The sequence below is a fragment of the Oenanthe melanoleuca genome, chromosome Z, assembly GCF_029582105.1.
Source record: "Oenanthe melanoleuca isolate GR-GAL-2019-014 chromosome Z, OMel1.0, whole genome shotgun sequence".
Lineage (NCBI taxonomy): Eukaryota > Metazoa > Chordata > Aves > Passeriformes > Muscicapidae > Oenanthe > Oenanthe melanoleuca.
The window spans coordinates 30,015,035-30,032,490 of NC_079362.1; the positions used below are offsets into that span (position 1 = coordinate 30,015,035).

The 17,456-nt window shown below is 49.0% G+C and overlaps 1 protein-coding gene across 5 annotated transcripts in view; it reads right to left on the bottom strand.

Moving 5' to 3' along the window:
* TDRD7 (tudor domain containing 7) overlaps positions 1-17,106 on the bottom strand; it is a 46,309-nt gene extending 29,203 nt beyond the window's left edge. For 2 of the 5 annotated variants that reach the window (XM_056513098.1, XM_056513096.1), the window contains exons 1-4: positions 16,803-17,037; positions 11,699-11,919; positions 4,343-4,484; positions 3,047-3,260 (exon numbers count right to left, since the gene is read on the bottom strand). In XM_056513098.1, coding sequence (XP_056369073.1) covers positions 3,047-3,260; positions 4,343-4,484; positions 11,699-11,905 — 563 coding nt within the window. In that variant the 5' untranslated portion in view covers positions 11,906-11,919; positions 16,803-17,037. Of the gene's footprint in view, positions 1-3,046; positions 3,261-4,342; positions 4,485-11,698; positions 11,924-16,802 lie in introns of all 5 variants that reach the window. The other 3 variants (XM_056513099.1, XM_056513097.1, XM_056513100.1) reach the window with 2 other exon arrangements.
* Positions 17,107-17,456: the final 350 nt, after the last annotated feature.

Here is a 17,456-nt window from a genome sequence, read left to right on the forward strand (position 1 = left end):
TTAAGAGACTTCACATAGGATCTTCCTGTGCTTTCTGTTGTGGTTCAACAGTTTCCCACAGCATGGTGCTGACATCATCTTTGAGCCCAGTCATCACCAGTTTCAAGCTCTGCAATCAGACAAGTACTGTGTGATGTGCTGCTTGCTTACACAGATCACAATGGCCACACATCTCCAACATGACATGGAATACGGCCAGACAGTGCCAGGGCCAACACACTTCCCTTCAGTTTGCAGATACGGACAACTCAGCTCCTTGCAAGGCCTCATGTTCCTCAGCTGCGAGAAGCCTGCTGCCAGCAAGAGGCCTCCCAGCCACAGGAGCAGCCAGGCCCTTCAAAAATGCCTGACCAGCCATGCAGCCCTGCCAAGTCAGCATGCGAAGCTCCAGCTGAGCAGCTAGTCACGTCTCACTGACACACATCACTGCCTCACAACGAAAGAGCAGCAAGGCCAGGTGATGGCTCCTGCTGCTTCGAGCAAGGGTGTCACCAAGCACCTGAACCTGTTCTCATCCATGCTGCTGCCTTCCAGCTTCAAGGATCTCTGCAATTAGCCTTATCAGCAAAGTCTCTCCCCACCTCTGAGAGTCCACAGCAATAAAGTCAGGATAACCTGAAAGATTGCTGCTATAAAGACAAGCCTCAGATCCTGCAACAGCATCTGCAAAAAGGCCTCAGACAACCACCTTCAGCATTTCTCTGTAGTCATGTGAGTGTGACAGAACTGGCAAGACAGACAACCTGTTCCCCTTCCAGATAATGCTACGTAGGGGCAAGCCCCTGAAGCTGTGATCATGAAAATCACTGAAAAAAATATCACAGAGTGCTACAGAGGTGAGACATAGACTTTGGCAGTCTCAAGGACACCACCACTTGCAGCCTCACTGAGGAGTTTCACTACATGATACTGGGGGGAGTACCAATACCAGTCACCATCCAAATAAAGTCTGTCACTGGCAGGACATTGTGTCAAGGCACGGAACACACATCTGCCATAGCAGGACAGATGTTCAACAGAAAAAGAGAAAACAGAAATCCCTATGTGCAACCATGAGAACACGGATGTCCCTTCTTATGATGTGGGTACATGAAGGGGGCAGGGTGGGTAACAAAGTCAAAAACTGCACACAGACAACAGCTCACTCCAAATTGGGAAGTGGGGCAGAGACGGTCTGTCACCTTCAAGACTTGTCTCAGTCAACCTTCGCTGTGAAGGCTCAGCCACTCTCACAGGCAAGTGCTGACACCCTTGCAGGAAACAGTGCCCTCAAGTCAGCACCGGGTAACTATGAGGCTGCTGCCAGCCCAGGATTTTCAGGGATGCTGTTCATAACTCCACTTACTGCACACTGTTTTTTCAAGTCAGGACCTCTTGCCTCAAAGAAGCTTTCCCTCCTGCAATTCTCAAAGTACAAGCCAACTACGAAGTTCAGGAGGCACAAAATGTCCCCAGCAGCAAGAATACTTGGATCTTGCCAGTCTTGCTTTAAACTGGCCAAGTTGAAACAAGTTAATAAATTAATCCAGTCACATACAACTTTGTATTCACATGGAATATGAATCTCTCTCCCCAGACTCTCCCTTCACTATGTACCTAAGCTAACAGAATAGTATTTGGACTTTTTGTAAAAGCACAAGATGTCTCTTCCTCAAAAATACATGGGCCAAAGCAGACTTTTCTTATATCTTCTCCTATAGTGCAGGGTAGAAACAGACCACAGAAAGAAAAGCAGAACACTTACCTAAAAGAAGATCAGTAGAGACTGCTAGAGATGAACAAAGATAACACAAGATGTAGCAGACTACATTAGGAATAGCCAGAAGAGGGGTGACATCTACCTAATTTTATTTCACACACTACAAATCTTTAAATGCTACAAACTACTTCCTGTGTTTTCCTCACAGCAATGAACTTGGAGAAAACTCTAAGTGGTCTTTTTGCTTTGCTTGAGGCAAAGTGCCACTGACTTTTAGGGAAGTGCCACTTATAAAAATGCAGTTCATCTGCACACAGAGAAAAGGGAAGGCCCAAGCACAGCTGCTCCAACTTTCTGAGTCACAGCAGGATGGCTTGGTCCTTCTCTCCTTTGCGCAACATGGATGGCACATGGAACTCATGCAGGTGAGTGGGGCAGGACGTGCCTGCTGTCTGTGGATCTTCCAGAAAGAGCAGGCACTGCAGCAAGGATTAAGCCGTTGTGCTGCTCTGGGACACTTCACAGCTATGCCACTGTGGAAGTGGCACGCCACTCTCCTTTCCATTCAACACCAGGCTGACTTCCAACCCAGCCCATGTTGGAGTCCTCCCCCTGCAGAGGATTACTGCCACAATCACAGCTCCAGCAGACTTAGCACAGCCACAATGAGCAACAGCAAACATTTTCTCACCACTGTCAGCTGACGGCCCAGGGCAGCCGAAAACAACACAGAAAGAAATGATGGGGCAGCAGCTGACTAAGCCACCTGGATTAGAGAGGCTCAAGCGGGGCTGAAAAGCAGCACGGACCGCTAACCCAGCAGAACTGCAGCTCCAGCCCTCAGCTCAGCTCACCCAAACACAGTCAGGTGGCTCCTGGCTCCGAGCATGCTGACAGGGGCACAAACTGATGCTGCAACACACAAGTGAGATAAGAGGGAAGGAGCAGCCACCTGCAGACGACCATCACCTTCAACACACACATCACCTGTCCCTGCATACAAATCGGTTCCTCCTGCTTTCTGTCACAATGGCCACAACAGCTCCCTCCTGGGCTCAGGCAACAGCCCCACACTCCCTCGCTTGTGACACCTTTCTCCCCAGAAAACATGGGAACAGGCCATGAGCACAGGCTAGCTATGGCAGTATCCAAAAAGGCAAAACATCATCTGTCTCCTTCCTGGGATATTATCCCATGTTCAGACTTCACTGGCCACAAGGGCAGGGGCCTGGATTCCCACTGGATCCCAAAAGGCACTGCTTGCCTGGCAGCATCCAAGGCAAGGGTCCTTCACATTCAATTTCCCATCACTTGTGCACACACACACACACACACACATACACTGACCTGTTTACCACAGTGACATGCCTCTGCATGGGGATTTCTTTAGGTGGTCCACTCCCGGCAGCTGAAGGTAAGGCAGATCGGGCACTCTCCACAACAGGTTTCACACCTCCACATGCCACTTCTCTACCTCGGGGCAGGCGAGGAACAGGCCTCTTACTGCCTTCTTCTGGCATGTTCAAAGACCGGGGCTGCCGCAAAGTTCCTTTGGGCTTTCCTAAAGAGTTTGCAGTTGCAGCCATGAGTAGCATTCTCCTCTGCCCACACTGTCTCCACCTCCCCAGCCCCTCCTGTACTGCCATCCAAAGGGTTTCTTCTGTACTCTGGCTTGAACTCCACACAGCAGAGGTGACCAAGTTACACCCATACAAGTTACACCACTTTAGCCTTCAGGCCATACCAGGATAAACAAGCTCTTGGTCACTTCGCTGTTTATATGCTGGATGTGCAGCACCAATTTTGGGGGTTTCAAACACTTCCAAGGTGACTGATGTGCAAGACAGTGAATCAACCCATCTCTATAATCCCTGTCACTTAACTGGGATATGACCCACTAGTTCAGCTTCCCAATAGGCATCCTTGTAGAAAAGCAAGAAGCAGAAAACACTTCATTATAGACAACAGGGGAATACACTTATACTATGAGACCCACTGCTGTTTCAAGCTGGCAGCCCGCAAGCAAATTCCTGGGCTTAATCCTGGGCCCAATTCCACAGACAGTCACACAACAGCACAGCAGTGAGGAAATCCTGACCCACACTTTAGGAAAACACTGCTACAGCAGCTTATGCAAAAGGTAAGAGGTAAAAAGAGCTGAAAATGGGCATCAGAACTTCAGTGGCACTATGGCACTGGCATAAGAACAGGAGCTGCTGAAACAGCCACGGATGAGGCTGCAGGGACTCCTCACTGTGAGGGAATGGCTCAATCCTCCCACTCCTCAACAGATCGAGGCCAGCCTTAAAGAACAAGCAGGCTCATTGCCACATTTCTTGCCTGCATCTCAACTGTGCTTCTCACAGAAGCAGGAGCACATGAATGTGATGCCAAGTATCCTACAAGGACTTTGCTTTTCAAGATCATTTACATCTCATATACACACCTGAAAACAGCTTTCTCTCTGATGATGGCTTTCAGATAAAAGCACTCTTGTTAAGGACACACATCCTCCCAGGAACTCTCCACTTGGACCATGTAACTCGTGGCTGTAGGTCACACACCCTCACAGCCAAGACTTTTCTGCAGCAGCTGCACAGTTCTTTCATAAAGGCAGGCTCTCTAGAGCTGCCTATGGCTTACCTGATAAACTGACTGGAGATGTGTTCTTCAGCCTCATCTGACAATTCACCTGCCGGACTGTTTTCTTCTTGGAACTCCTCTGTCGGGCCACCAGTTGAGCAACTCGCACAGTTTCACTGCAACTAACAGCATGGCAAATGACCTGTTGGAACAGGAAGAGGACAGGAGAAAAAGCAGTCAGTGAGACCCATGCTTATCCACAGCCCTTAGAATCACTTGTATCCCTTTCCAAGACTGCAACTGCTGGATCATGGAGGCCACCAGGCAGTTCAGGAAAGGCTTCAATGGCAGACACGGATCTTGGAGATCTCACCCTCCTTTGTCAAATCCTAGAAGAAACCTCAGTGAACCTCAGAGATCACCAAACCAAATAGCCAGAACCTCTCCATCACCTTTCCACATTAGATTGGACCCCTCTGAGAAACAGCCTGGTCTCTTACACCCATCCCACAGGCCCACAAGCTCACTATATAACTTCAGGAAGCCACGGAGCTGCTAACTGTCCTTGTTCTTCCTGCCAAGGCTCACTAGAGGTTCTGGCACCACTCTGACCCTGTGGAGCAGGGTTGCCTTTTCCCCACTTATCAAAGAAACTGCACAACTATCCTGGCTGCACCAACTGCTCCACAGGTACTCAGCTGGTCCCCAACAACAGCCCAGTCTTGGACAAGCCCACAGCTATCCCCCCTGCCCAGCTCCATGGCCTCTTGCCTCAACATCCACTCACCACAGGCCATCCCGTGGATGGATACAGAAACTTGGCCTTGGCAAGATATCAAACCATGTGCCTAGCATTCACTTTGCTTCACAAAGAAGATGAAAGCCCAAACTTTTGGGCCATTCAACTGCTGCAAAGGTAGCTGGATGAGTACTCCTCCTGGACTCCATAAGGACACAGGCAGTCATCTCAAAAGCACTAAGTTAAAAATGTAGTCTGTGGTCTTGGCCATGTTCTGTGGTGGTGGTAGAAGGCCCCTTTCTCAGCAGTGCCATGGGTCCTCCAGCACTTCTGTCTTGCTAGCCATGGCCCACAGCAAACATCAGAGATGACCACTTTGCACAGGAACAGGCCAAGAGAAACTCAGCGACTTCACCAGCACCTCTGAAATTTAGTACACAACAGCTCCAAAAACCATCTTTTCTCATAACCAAGACAGGGCAATCAAAGCAGTAAAAATGACAAAAGCAAGATATTGCTAAGCAGCAACTGCTAGTTCCAGGGATCTTCTCAAGTCTCCCAGGGTGATCCACACAGCCCAGGAAAACAGATAATGACACTAGAAACCAGGCAACTCCTCCACAGTGCTCTCCAGCTCGTCCTTCCCCCTCCTCTTCCTCCTCCTCTGCTGCACACCCAGCACCTTTGCTGGGCTGGCTCAACATGGAGGCACTGCAGGGAGGGCCTCTCCTTCTGAGGGACAGCTCTCCTCCCCCAGGAGCTCCTGCTTAAAAATCAGGCAGTGTCCCTGCTGCACAGTCAGCACTGATAAAAACAGCAATCCAGCAGTCTCACCACTGTAGTGATTAAATGCCAGTGATCACAGAAAAACTGGGGCTGGAAAACATTGCTACAGTCCATGTCATACAGCATCTTTGCTCAAAGTAGCATCAACTAGACCTATTTAACCAGGTGGTGGAATACTTCCAAGGACAAAGAACTCTCAACCACTCTGGACAACTTCTTCATTGTTTAGCCAACCTGACTGTAAAAAAGTGGGTGGTTTAATGTTTATATGGGATTGCTTTTATTTCACACTGCATGCTGCTTTTGCCGTCTCTTGTCTGTTCACTGAATACCAATGGGAAATGGAGGTGGAATCAAGCTCCAGGGTTTTTTTACTTCTTTTAACAGACATACGGTAAGATTTCCCTGAGCTTTCTCTTTTCCATCACAATCTCCATAATCTGAGCCCTGCATCAAAGATGTTATCTTGTAGCTCCTTCATACTTTTCACAATCATTCCATGAACTTGCTTCCGTGTGGCCACATCTGTCTTGTTCTGGGAAGCTTAGAACTGGATGTGGTTTCACAGATGCTGAGCAGAGGGGAATAATCAACCCCATCAGAATGCTGGCAACTTTTCCTAATGAATCCCAGTATGCTGTTGGTCTCCCTTGCTCCTTGGTCTCACTGAGAACTTTGCATCCACCAGAATTCCAGGGCATTTCTCTGCCAAGCTACTTTTCAGCTGGTGAACCCCAAAACTATGCAGGAACATAGGATTTTTCTTCTCCAGGTGCAAGACTTGGCATTTCCCTATACTGAACTCCACAGTGTTCCTGATGCTCCATTTCTCCAGCTTCTTGAGAACCCTCTGAACAACAAGCACATTTGTCTCCTCTATCCATCTCTCCTGCCACCAACAGACTTGCTGAGCATGCTCTCGGTCCCATCACCTACGTAATTAATGAACACCATAGACAGCAGTTCCTGAGCATCTACTCCCATGGCACATCACTTTTATGTGGTCTCACAATGGGTTTTGTGCCACTGTTAGGGAAGAGGATATTACAAGCCCTACCAAAATTCAGTTAAACTACATCCAGCACTCTCCATTAAACCAATCATCTTAATTTGGAAGGGTATATATTTAGACACAGATGATTCATACTTTGTGAATCCATAATGACTTGCCTTCTTGTCTTTCAAGTGTCTGGAACAACTTCCCCACAGTTCAACCTCAGGCTGGTCTTCCCACCCTCCCTGGTGAAGGGTGGTGCTTTCTTTCAGTCCTCAAGAACCTCTCACAAACTACCAAGACCTTTCTAAGGTAGCTGGCCTGTGGGTGCACTGCTGTAAACTCATGGACTTGGGCATGTTCAGTTTTTCCAAATGTTCCCTATCTTAATCCTCTCTTAACAAGGGTAAGACTTCCTTACCCTGCACTTTCCTCTGCCTATTTCCATAGTATCTCCATATCCCTTCCAGCTCACCTAATTCTGCTTCTACCTCCTGTCGGCATGCTTGTAATGCATGTATGTAATGGTAGATTTAAGGCAGGGGCTCCTTCTGCACCCACATGTACCTTCTCCAACCTTGCTTAAGAGAGAGACTTTGTCACAGAGCAGTCTGTACCTGTATCATAGACCATTTTTATAAAAGGCGAACCTGAAATCCTTCACTCTTCACCCTTTCACAGACATTTGTACAACAATCTGTGCTCAACAGTTTGAGCATGGACTCAAAAAGGCTTCAGTGAAGTGAAACACAGCAAAAGGCTGAAGGTCATTTGCTGTACCTTCTTTCTTCCAGTTTTTCTTTTGTCCCTGTATCCCTGTCCCAATTTCCTCCCATTGCCTGTATACTTAAACAGCTATTTTAAGGACTTTCTTTGGAAGCACTTTCTCAGAACTGGCAGTGCTCTGGAAGCTGTTATCAAGGGAATGGCATTTTGTCTTGGTCTTCAAGCTGTTCAAATAATCAATAGTAAACACAATCTTTCTTAGGTCCATGCATGTTTGTTTGGGCAGCATCTGTGTAATCTGTATAATCCTCCCAGGCTACTCCCTGCTCTCACCTCAGGCATGCTTCTATTTATGGCTCAGTTTTGTCAGTGCCCCTGTTCCCTTTCTTTTTTCCCCAACTGCTGGAACATATCATTCTTGAAACTGGAGAAGGCAATCCTTGAAAACTCACTACCACTCCTATATCATTCTCTTCAGGACTGTATTCCATGAGTCTTCCAAGCAGATTCCTGAACAGGCCAAAGTCTGCTCTCTCAGAGTCCTGCATTGTTGACCCTACTTTTTGCTTTGTTTCCCTCCTTTCAGGTTTACAGACACCATCTAGCCACAGACAGAGCTCTTCCCAATCTGCAGTCACTGTTCCTTGTTTTCAAGGACTGTGTCCAGCAGAGCACCTCTCTTCATTGATTCATTGCATGTGTCAAGATGTTCAGAGCAGCAGAAACATCCTGAATTGCTCATACTTGGATGTCTTGTCCCTACAGAAGGTATGGCAGTAGCCCAAATGGCCCTTTGATCCATGAGGATCAAAGTCTGCAAATGTAAAGCTTCTTGAGGTTGTCAAAAGAAGGCATCATCTGCCTTGTCTACCACTTCTTCCCACCAAAGACATTTGTAACAGCTATGACATTGTAACAGATCACCACCACCTTGCCCTTACATTGGTCTGTCCACTACTCATAAGCTCTCGCTGTCCCATCATCTGTCCCAAGACAAGAGTTCCCAGCATCCTCACTGCTCTCAAACTTGGAAGGTCTCACAGGAGCTCCTGCTATTCACTGCAGCCTATAACTCCTCAGCAGCCAGTGTCAACCCACAGCAGTGCGCTGGTTGTGTAACCTGTTGCAACAACTCCCCATGACTTTAAATGAGATCACAACCCTGAACAACACAAAGATCTCCAGTTTCTTCTGGTTGTAGCCCAAGCTGTGGACAGTACTCACACTTCAGAGATATGCTTAGTTGAGCCCACTTCCAGAAAAGCATATGAGAGCTCTCCTCAAACTCCTAGCTAACAGGAGTGGGTGCATGGGATGGATCACTTGACTTTTGTTCTCAAAGTCTCAATAAAAAAGGTTTTTTGTCCCTCTACAGTTTATTATAGTTTTATAAACGCACATTTTCACATCTTTGGTACACTTCAGGCTTTTCCTGTCACTAATGTTCTACGTAATTTTCAGCATCTCCTTCCCTTGTTTCATAGTGATAAAGTTAAACAAAATGGCTTGAATTAAAATGAATTCAGATGTAAAAATGGATGGGGTAGATGAGCAGAGCAAAGTAGACTTCAACTTTTTCCTTCAGAAGGGGCTTAATGATTGAAGTAGAAGCCATAGTTTTTTTAGAGGAAGGTGCAGCAACACACTTCCTATAAATGAATAAGAAGCAAAGCAAAATAGGGTTCCTTGAAATGATGCAACCATCTGTTGCAGGTGCCCCCATATTTCAATGAATCTCCTTGCAGTGCTTTCTGTATACTGAACCTTTTTCTCATCTTCTGTGGAAAATGAAGGCCATACCTACTGCATAAAGAAAAAGTCACCAGCTTTAATCTTTCCCACATTCAAGACAGCTAAATTAGTGTTCAGTAGCAAGAGAAACAAAGGACAATTCATATCATTGCCTTCCCAAGATAATCAGTCTGTTCAGCTCAGTTACCCAGCTAATATTCACCTCCCACAAACACTTAAAGCAGCACATAACATATGGCACTTCAAGATCAATTTGTATTATTTACTGCCCACTTTATACTATTTCTTGGTCAGTGCATTTCTTGTGGTACGCCTTGGAGAGCTGACCTAGTAGTAAGGAAAGTTATTTTAAGGTGATCTAGACTGAAGTCAGGATCATTAACTTCTACCAGACCCCTGAACAGGCATGTCTTTGCTGTCCTGCACCACTGCCCACAAGAGGATTAAAGGAAGAAGGAAGGGTCTTGACAGACATTTTGGAGTTCAGGGTAATCCAGAGCCATGAGGACAGACTGGCTAACTGCGTGCTCTTGCAATGGCCTTGTGTGGACTCTGAGCTATGGTATCAGCCTATAATGGAACTCAAGTATTCTGGAGAGAAGTGAACAAAGAGAACAGGCTTATAATGACATATAAGGTCCTGTAACAAGAAAGCACATGGGAGCAGTCCCAGGTAGCTTAGAGCCCACATCATTGCATAATCATACCTGCCACCCTCTGCTTAATGTCTGCCATAGGGACATTATGGATAGTGACAACAGGAGTGTCATCAAACAGAAACATGGGCACCTCTCCTTTGCATCTCTCCTGCCTCCCAAGTACTCAATAAGGTGCTTCCTCTCAGCTTGTTTCAGTCATGCAGAGCATAGTTGGCAATTCTGAACCTGAGTGGGTCATCCTCAACTACCTCAAGATCCACTTTCTCCTTTTTCACCTCCTAAAGCTACATTACACTCTCTTGTAACAGCTGCCACAAAGAAGTCACTGCCCTTAGTGCTGTGCAAGAGTTCACAAGGCTTCAGCACACATCATATTAGTGGATAAACAAGGCTCTCAAGGGAATGGGAGGATACCAGATTACACCCTGCAAGGCCCTACTTAGAAACAGATGGCTGTCTGCCAGAACCACCACGAGGAAGCATTTAATTGCAGGATCACAAATGTTCCCAGACCTGAGGTACCTGCAATCCTGTTACTGATGTAGCTGCAGCTGAGGCAGGCTTTGGAGAAAAAGAATCCCAAACTTGTGCATCTGCTGTAAAAGGGCTAATCCTGGTGTAAATCTGCAGAACAGGAACTGGTTGGTTAAAGTCAGCCACATTTCCAGGTATTGAGACAAAACCCAGGATATCTCTCACCGTACTCTCACCACCCAGCTAAAGAGGGAGAACTAGTTCTGAGTTCCCAGATGCCATCTCAATCCAGCTGAGCAAACAAGGAAGCTCAGCCTTAAGTCTTGTCTCTTCAGACCTGCTATGACAGCCATACACTGTGCCAAACATCCACTAGCTTTTTGCTCTGCCTCAGGCTACAAAGACTTTAGGAACCGAGACATAGCTCCAACAAGGGAGAGGCTTCAAGCTTGCCATGCAGATCATCTGCAAGTCACACAGCTATAACAGCTATCAAGAGAATGCATTCTGACTTCAAACCAGGAAGTCCAGACTATTGGGCAAGGATGTTTGTGGTCCTAACAAGCTGCTTCCAAGGTGGCAGCCACCAGGAGAAGCAGGCTAGTGCAGCAAGAACAAGGAATAATGGACAACTCTCCTACCACACCAATCCTCTGCTAAGATCTGCTTCTCCTTGATCTGGGTGATGACCCTTTATCCCTTGCAGCTCGCCAAGCTGAGGTACTTGCAACTGTTGCAGCAAGGCACCTCACTTCTATGAGGTGCTTCACCTCGGCACATATTTGTAGTTCTGTTGCACTGCAACTCATAAAAGACAAGAATCCTAAGTCCAAAGCAAACACTGCCAGGCTTATAAGCAACAGCACCTAGGAGTTTCACTATAGGAAAAAAATTATGCTAAACCCCACAGAGAAGAGATGATTAACACACACAAGTTAATCTTCTTTAAGGTCCCAGGATGAGCCACTAGTATCTCCTCCAAAATCAGAAATGCTGAGAAAGGGGCCAGATCTCCACAGTCACACAAGTGATCTTTCCATACAGAATTCACATTTCAGGAAAAACCCCTGCAACTTTACACCTTCTGCATACATAACCTTGGGTCCGGAATGCAGAGGCAGGAAAATAAGGAGCACTTAAGTATCTTATGTCACAGCTTCCACCTCTTCCAGAATTAGTGCACTACATGCATGCTACAGAATCCACAGCACAAAAGGAGGTAAAGCTATGAACCAGGAACATTCTGCAAACAGAAAAGCCATTTTAGAACTGTAACTGATTCTTACCTCTCTCATTTTGTTCTCTTCCATTCTGACCACTCCTGGGACACTCTCCAAGTAGCTTTCCAGTGTGTCATATCCTAGGTGCTTGAAGGGAATCAACTCATTAGTCAGGGATCTGTATTCACTCTGAAGTTCTGACAAACGTATGCCATTTTTAAAAGCATGAAGAACAGCTCGCAGGGCTTTTGCAACAAGTTCTGGCTCCTGCATCTTCACCTATACTCCTGCCTCCAAAAGAAAAAAAGAAGGGGAAAAAACCACATTTTTACATACACAGGCTAAAATCACTGGCTTTTACTATTCAAGCTCCCTCCCCCACCAATACAGCAACTCAGCAGACCATCTCTGGAGATTTTGATACTTCTGGGTAGACTTGTAGAGCCATGGTTGTGCAAGCCAAGCATAACATGGTATGGAACACATATGGCATGATATTGTCAAAAAGTGCTGACAAGGGAGCACAGCAGGCATCATGCACAGGTTGGCTCTGCCAGAGCATCACCAGAGGTCACAGGGCCAGAAGAGGGGCGGGCACAGCTACGCTACTGACTCACCACAGACAAGTACTGGATACTGTAGCTGGGTCAGAGCAATTCTGGATGTGTGTAAAACTGGAGAATTAGAGGCACCCTGGAAAGTGGCCTGGGGGTTCTGCCACTGGGAAGCTGAACATAAGCCAGCATGCCCTGGCAGCCAGGAGGGCCACCTATGTCCTGGGGTGCATCAGGCACAGCATCACAGCTGGGCAAGGGAGGGGATTGTCCTGCTCTGTTCTGAGCTGGGGCAGCCTCACCTCCAGTGCTGGGGGCAGCTCTGAGTGACACAGTATAAAAAAGACATTAAGCTGTTAAGAGAGTGCCCAAAGGGTGGCAACAAAGATGCTGAAGGGCTGTGAAGGGAACCCATATGAGGAGTGGCTGAGGTCACTCAGTCTGTTCAGCCTGAAGACTCAGGAGAGATCACGTCACAGCCCACAACTTCCTTGTGGGGGGGGAAGAGGAGGGACAGACACTGACATCTGCACTCTTGTGACCAGTGACAGGACCCGACAGAATGGCCCAAAGTGGTGTCAGAGCAGGTTTAGGCTGGATATCAGGAGAAGGTTCTTCACTCAGAGGGTGACTGAGCACCAGAACAGGCTCCCCACAGAAGTGGTCACAGCATCAGGTCTGACAGAATTCAAGAAGCACTTGGAGAATGGTCTAAGGCACATGGTGGATTCGTTGAGTCTCCGGCGCATGGCCAGGAGTTGGATTTCGATGATCCTGTGGGTCCCTTCCAATTCAGGATACTCTGTGATTTGATGACACCTGCAGGGCTAGAACTTCCACTGATAGTGAGACAGAGCACAAACACCACCCCCTGACACAGCATCCCCTAGAGAGACTGGAGCTGTCCCACATGCCCCTGAGCCAGCACCTGCACCCATGCCCACATCTCAGCTCCACACGCAAACAGCATGCATCTGGGGCATGCAACGTCTTACCCACAAGTGCACAGCGCCTCGACTCCACAGACTCTTCAGAGAGAACACAAAACTTGAGTCCCCAAGCATGAGATCCTCTGACACAGGGATTTTGTTCTGGCCTTCTGTTTTCTCAGCCTGTGCTGCTCATGTCTGCTAGGGCCATGCCATGCCCAGAGCCTGCCCCAGGGATATGCACTGCATGCCCACCCCACCGGGCTCAGCCCGGGCAGGGAGCATTCTCAGCCTGGAGTGAGGGACAGAACTCTTCTGGGGACGTGGCACGGTGCTTGCTGGGGCCACCTCACACAGCTCCACAGCTCTCGGGCACGTCCCAGTGCCTGTGACACCTCCTAGCTGCTCCCCAAACAGCTCAGTGCTTTTCCTGCAGCCACACAGAGCTGAAAGCCTGAATCTGCCTTTTACCTTTGTGCTATGCATTTGATTCACGTAAACAGATCCATTCTGCCACCTCGGAAGAACAACCTCAGGCTTATGGTTTTACCCTTACAACTCTCCCTTTTATATACCTCTACAAATGTATATCATTAGTATGTCTCAGTGTAAATCTACTGATTCACTCCTTCATACAGACATCTCTAACTATCAACACACCCTATGCGTGTGCTGCATGTAACTATTTTAGTACATGATACTTCCTGGTACAAGGAACACTGATCAAAACACTGACACTGAACAAAATGGCATCTCCCTCCCACAAAATGGTGGCAGACACCTTCCAGCCAGGCCTCCAGCCCAGCAAGCCTGGGCAGCACAGCAGGTGGTTTCAAAGCAGGAGCCAGCGCTGCCTCCAGCCCTCCTGTGCCCCAGTTCCCAGGCCTGCACACACTGGGCCTTCTCCAGAACACCCAGCTACGCCCACCAACGCTGGGGCGCCGGGCACAGTGCTGCAGGGCAGCCCCACATCCCGGCTGGGCATCCTCCTGCCAGCGCTGGCTCAGCGCAGGGACGCTCCCGCCAGGGAACCTCCCTGCCACGGCCATGGACCAAAGGCACCCGGAGCTCTCGCACAGCCCAGCCACAGCCCTGCTCCCAAAGCTGTGCTGCACGCAGCCTCCGGCCCAGCACTGAGCACAGCACACCGCCGCACCTCACGCGCCTTGTCTTCTCCCCCAGCAGCTCAGGTGCAACGTGAGCAGAGCCAGTGCTGCGGCAGAAAGCACCTCACCCTCCTCAAGGTGCTCCAGCTCCAGGCACAGCACCACAGAGCCCCTCCAGCACACCAAGGCGAGCCACTGCAGCCCACCTGCCCGCGCCAAGCTCTCTCAAATCTGCAGTGCTGCCACCAGGGACCCCAGGAAAGGCTGCTCTGCACTGCCCTCCCCAGAACAGACCCTCTCCCATCACCGCTTCTCTTCCTGGGGAAGTCACTCTGGGCAGCAACACACCAAGTCCAGAAGCAAGAGAAATCACAACCCCCTGCACATTTCACGTGCCACCACACACACTTCTGTCTCTCCCTTCCTGCACCCAACTTCATGACGGTCCAGCTCTGGGCCAGGCAAGGAGGCACAGCACCAAGTCCTTTTCTGCACCCTTCCTGCAACACTTTCGCTTCATGCACACACTGCACTGTACTCACACAACCGGACCTCTTGCTCTGTACACTTATATTCCCACACAGGTACACCTACGTCCCTGCACCCATACAGACGGCACAGACAATACATGTCTTCACACACACATGCTTCCTTAACCCTGCAAGTTCTGCCCTGCCTGTCCCACTGGGTTTCACTGCCTCATCCTGCAACAATCCTCCAGCAACAGCTGCTCTCAGAGCTGCCCTCTGTGCAAAACAGGCACTGCCCAGGAGGAGGAGCGCACGCTGGAGCTGAACATCTCCACACAGCAATGGGCAAATCTACACTGGGCACTTGAATCCTCCTCTCATCCTTTCAGAGACTTTGCAGCTGGTGCATAGAGCTTCAAAGGGTCAGAAGTCATGACTGCCACCTGCCAGAAGAAGAAGACACACGAGGTTCACATCTCCTTTGGACCCCTTGAGTTTTAAATGATGTCATGCGCCACAGAAATGTGTACGTGGTCTAAAGTCCCGATCATATTAAAAAAATCTCAAAACATTTAAGCATTGAGAACTACAGGAAAATATGCAGTCCACTCTACAACTGTTTTTCAAGCCACATTCATTCAAGAGACATTTAAAACCTGATGAGAAACTTTTTGGGGCCTTTTTGTCTACTGTCTCTTTTAAATAATAGACATAATTTCTTATTTGGTTAACAGGGTTCTTGAAAGTTCTCTTGCCTAAACCTCCTGAGTTTATCTTCCTACTCAGGTAAAATTAACAGTATCTGCACTACATCCTAGGAGTGATGAAGAAAATTTAAAATAACCTGGAATGGCAGTTTCAAAAGTTGATCCAAAAGAAAAAAACTTCACTAAAAAAAGAAATGGAAGATCACTGGGAACATGTTAATTGTATACCAATACAATAGTGAATTATATCAAAAATAGTGATGCCTTGGCTTTTAGCTTTTATATTTTTCAGACTCTCTACTGCTTGGCACGTAATTCTGAAATATGTTAGGTCTCAGTAAGTTCTCTTCCCAGGGTGATTAGACAAAACAACCTCTTCCCCAGCTAGACAATCAAGGACACCAATTACCTAAAAAGCATAAACAACAGCAAAGGGAAAGGGGGTAAGCCAGGGGGCTGAGACTTCATAGCCTGAAGCTATGGTTGGATAATTGACCCCAATATGTAGGTGAACCAAAACTTTAAAAAGTGTAATACTTGAGACGGAAATACATCTTGGATTCAACTTGGGTGTAGCCCTCGCCAGGCTCTTGCACTGCCCAAGGTATATCCTTTCAATAAATACTTATTTTATTCCTTTCGCTCTGTCTAGTCTCTGTTCCAGGTCAGCCTTTCCAGGCGTCAATAACAAACGGCATATTGTAAAGTCTATCTCCCTAAACTATATTGTAAGGAGTAATCAAGAGGACATGTTAAACGAGGTGACAGATACTAGGGCACAAAGGTTAAACTGAATCCAGCCTCAACCCACACCTTACAATCTTCCCATTCCTACAGTCAGCAATTACGCAGAAGACTTGCAAAGCAGTAATGGTGACAAAAGCGATACATTAACAGAAAGCTACATAGCTCAGAGTAGCTTCCGAAGCTTTTTAAAAACCGTTTTTGAGTTAAGCTGCTTTAACATTAGGTCATTCAGCAGTTACGGCATTTTCCTGGCGGTTCACCGCCTCCAGACAGCAGGACACTTCACGGGAAACAGAGCCCGAGCCGCCTCACCATCACTAAGTCAGCGCACATCGCTCAAACCACCTCTGCCAGCATCTGAACCGAAACTTTCTTCAGAATGCGAAACGGCGATCTGCGCTGCCGATCATTAGCCACGCTAAGGAAAAGAGGAAATCCGGACAGCTCTCCGGCAGGGAGGGATGCACTCCCCGGCAGCCCCGCTTTTCGCAGACTACAAACACTCCCGTGGGGAGCACAGGTCTCCGAAGGCAGAAAGCATCCACTAACCCGCCGAAGACGGGACACTGTCACCCCGCTGAGGACACCGAGGAGGAGCAGCCTCCCGCAGCGCCCGTGCCCCCGCGCTGCCGCTCCCCTCAGACCCTGAGGACTTACGCCCGACGGGGCTCCGCTCCTTCCTTTCCACTTCCTCCACCCGGGGCTTTCAGGCACCGGCCAAAGCCTCCTCCCGTGTTGCTGCTGCAGCCGCGGCGGGCCGGCCCGGAGCCGGGCGGAGCCGCCGCCTCCCTGCGCGGGCCCGGGCACTGAGGGGCTGCGCGGCCGCTCCCGGCGCCACCGCCCAGCCGGCCCGGGCCCCCCCGCCCGCCTCTGCGCGGCGCGGCCCGGCCCGGCCCGGCCTCCGCCCCGCCCGCCCCGGCCCCGGGCGCCTGCGCGGCACCGTGTCCTGCCGCTGCCGGGAAGGGCCACGTGTGCCCTCGGCCGCGGCAGCCGGGCGGGACCGGCTCCGGGCTGGGCACGGGCCGCCCTCCGGCCGCGCCTGTGCCGCCTCAGGGCGCCGTGCCTTCTTCCCGCGGAGCCGCTGGAGCCTCAGTCCTGTCACGGGGCAGCAGCCAAAGTCGCCTTCCAGAGGGAGCGGCTGAGGAATAATAGCTCCGTGCTTCTCTTCTGCAGACAGTCATAGAATGTTAAGAGGTTAATGATCATCTGCTCCCAAGCCCCCTTGCCATGGGCAGGGACACTTCCACTTCCACAGTTGCTCAAGGCCTTATCCAGCCTGGCCTTAACACTACCAGGGTTAGGGCATCCACA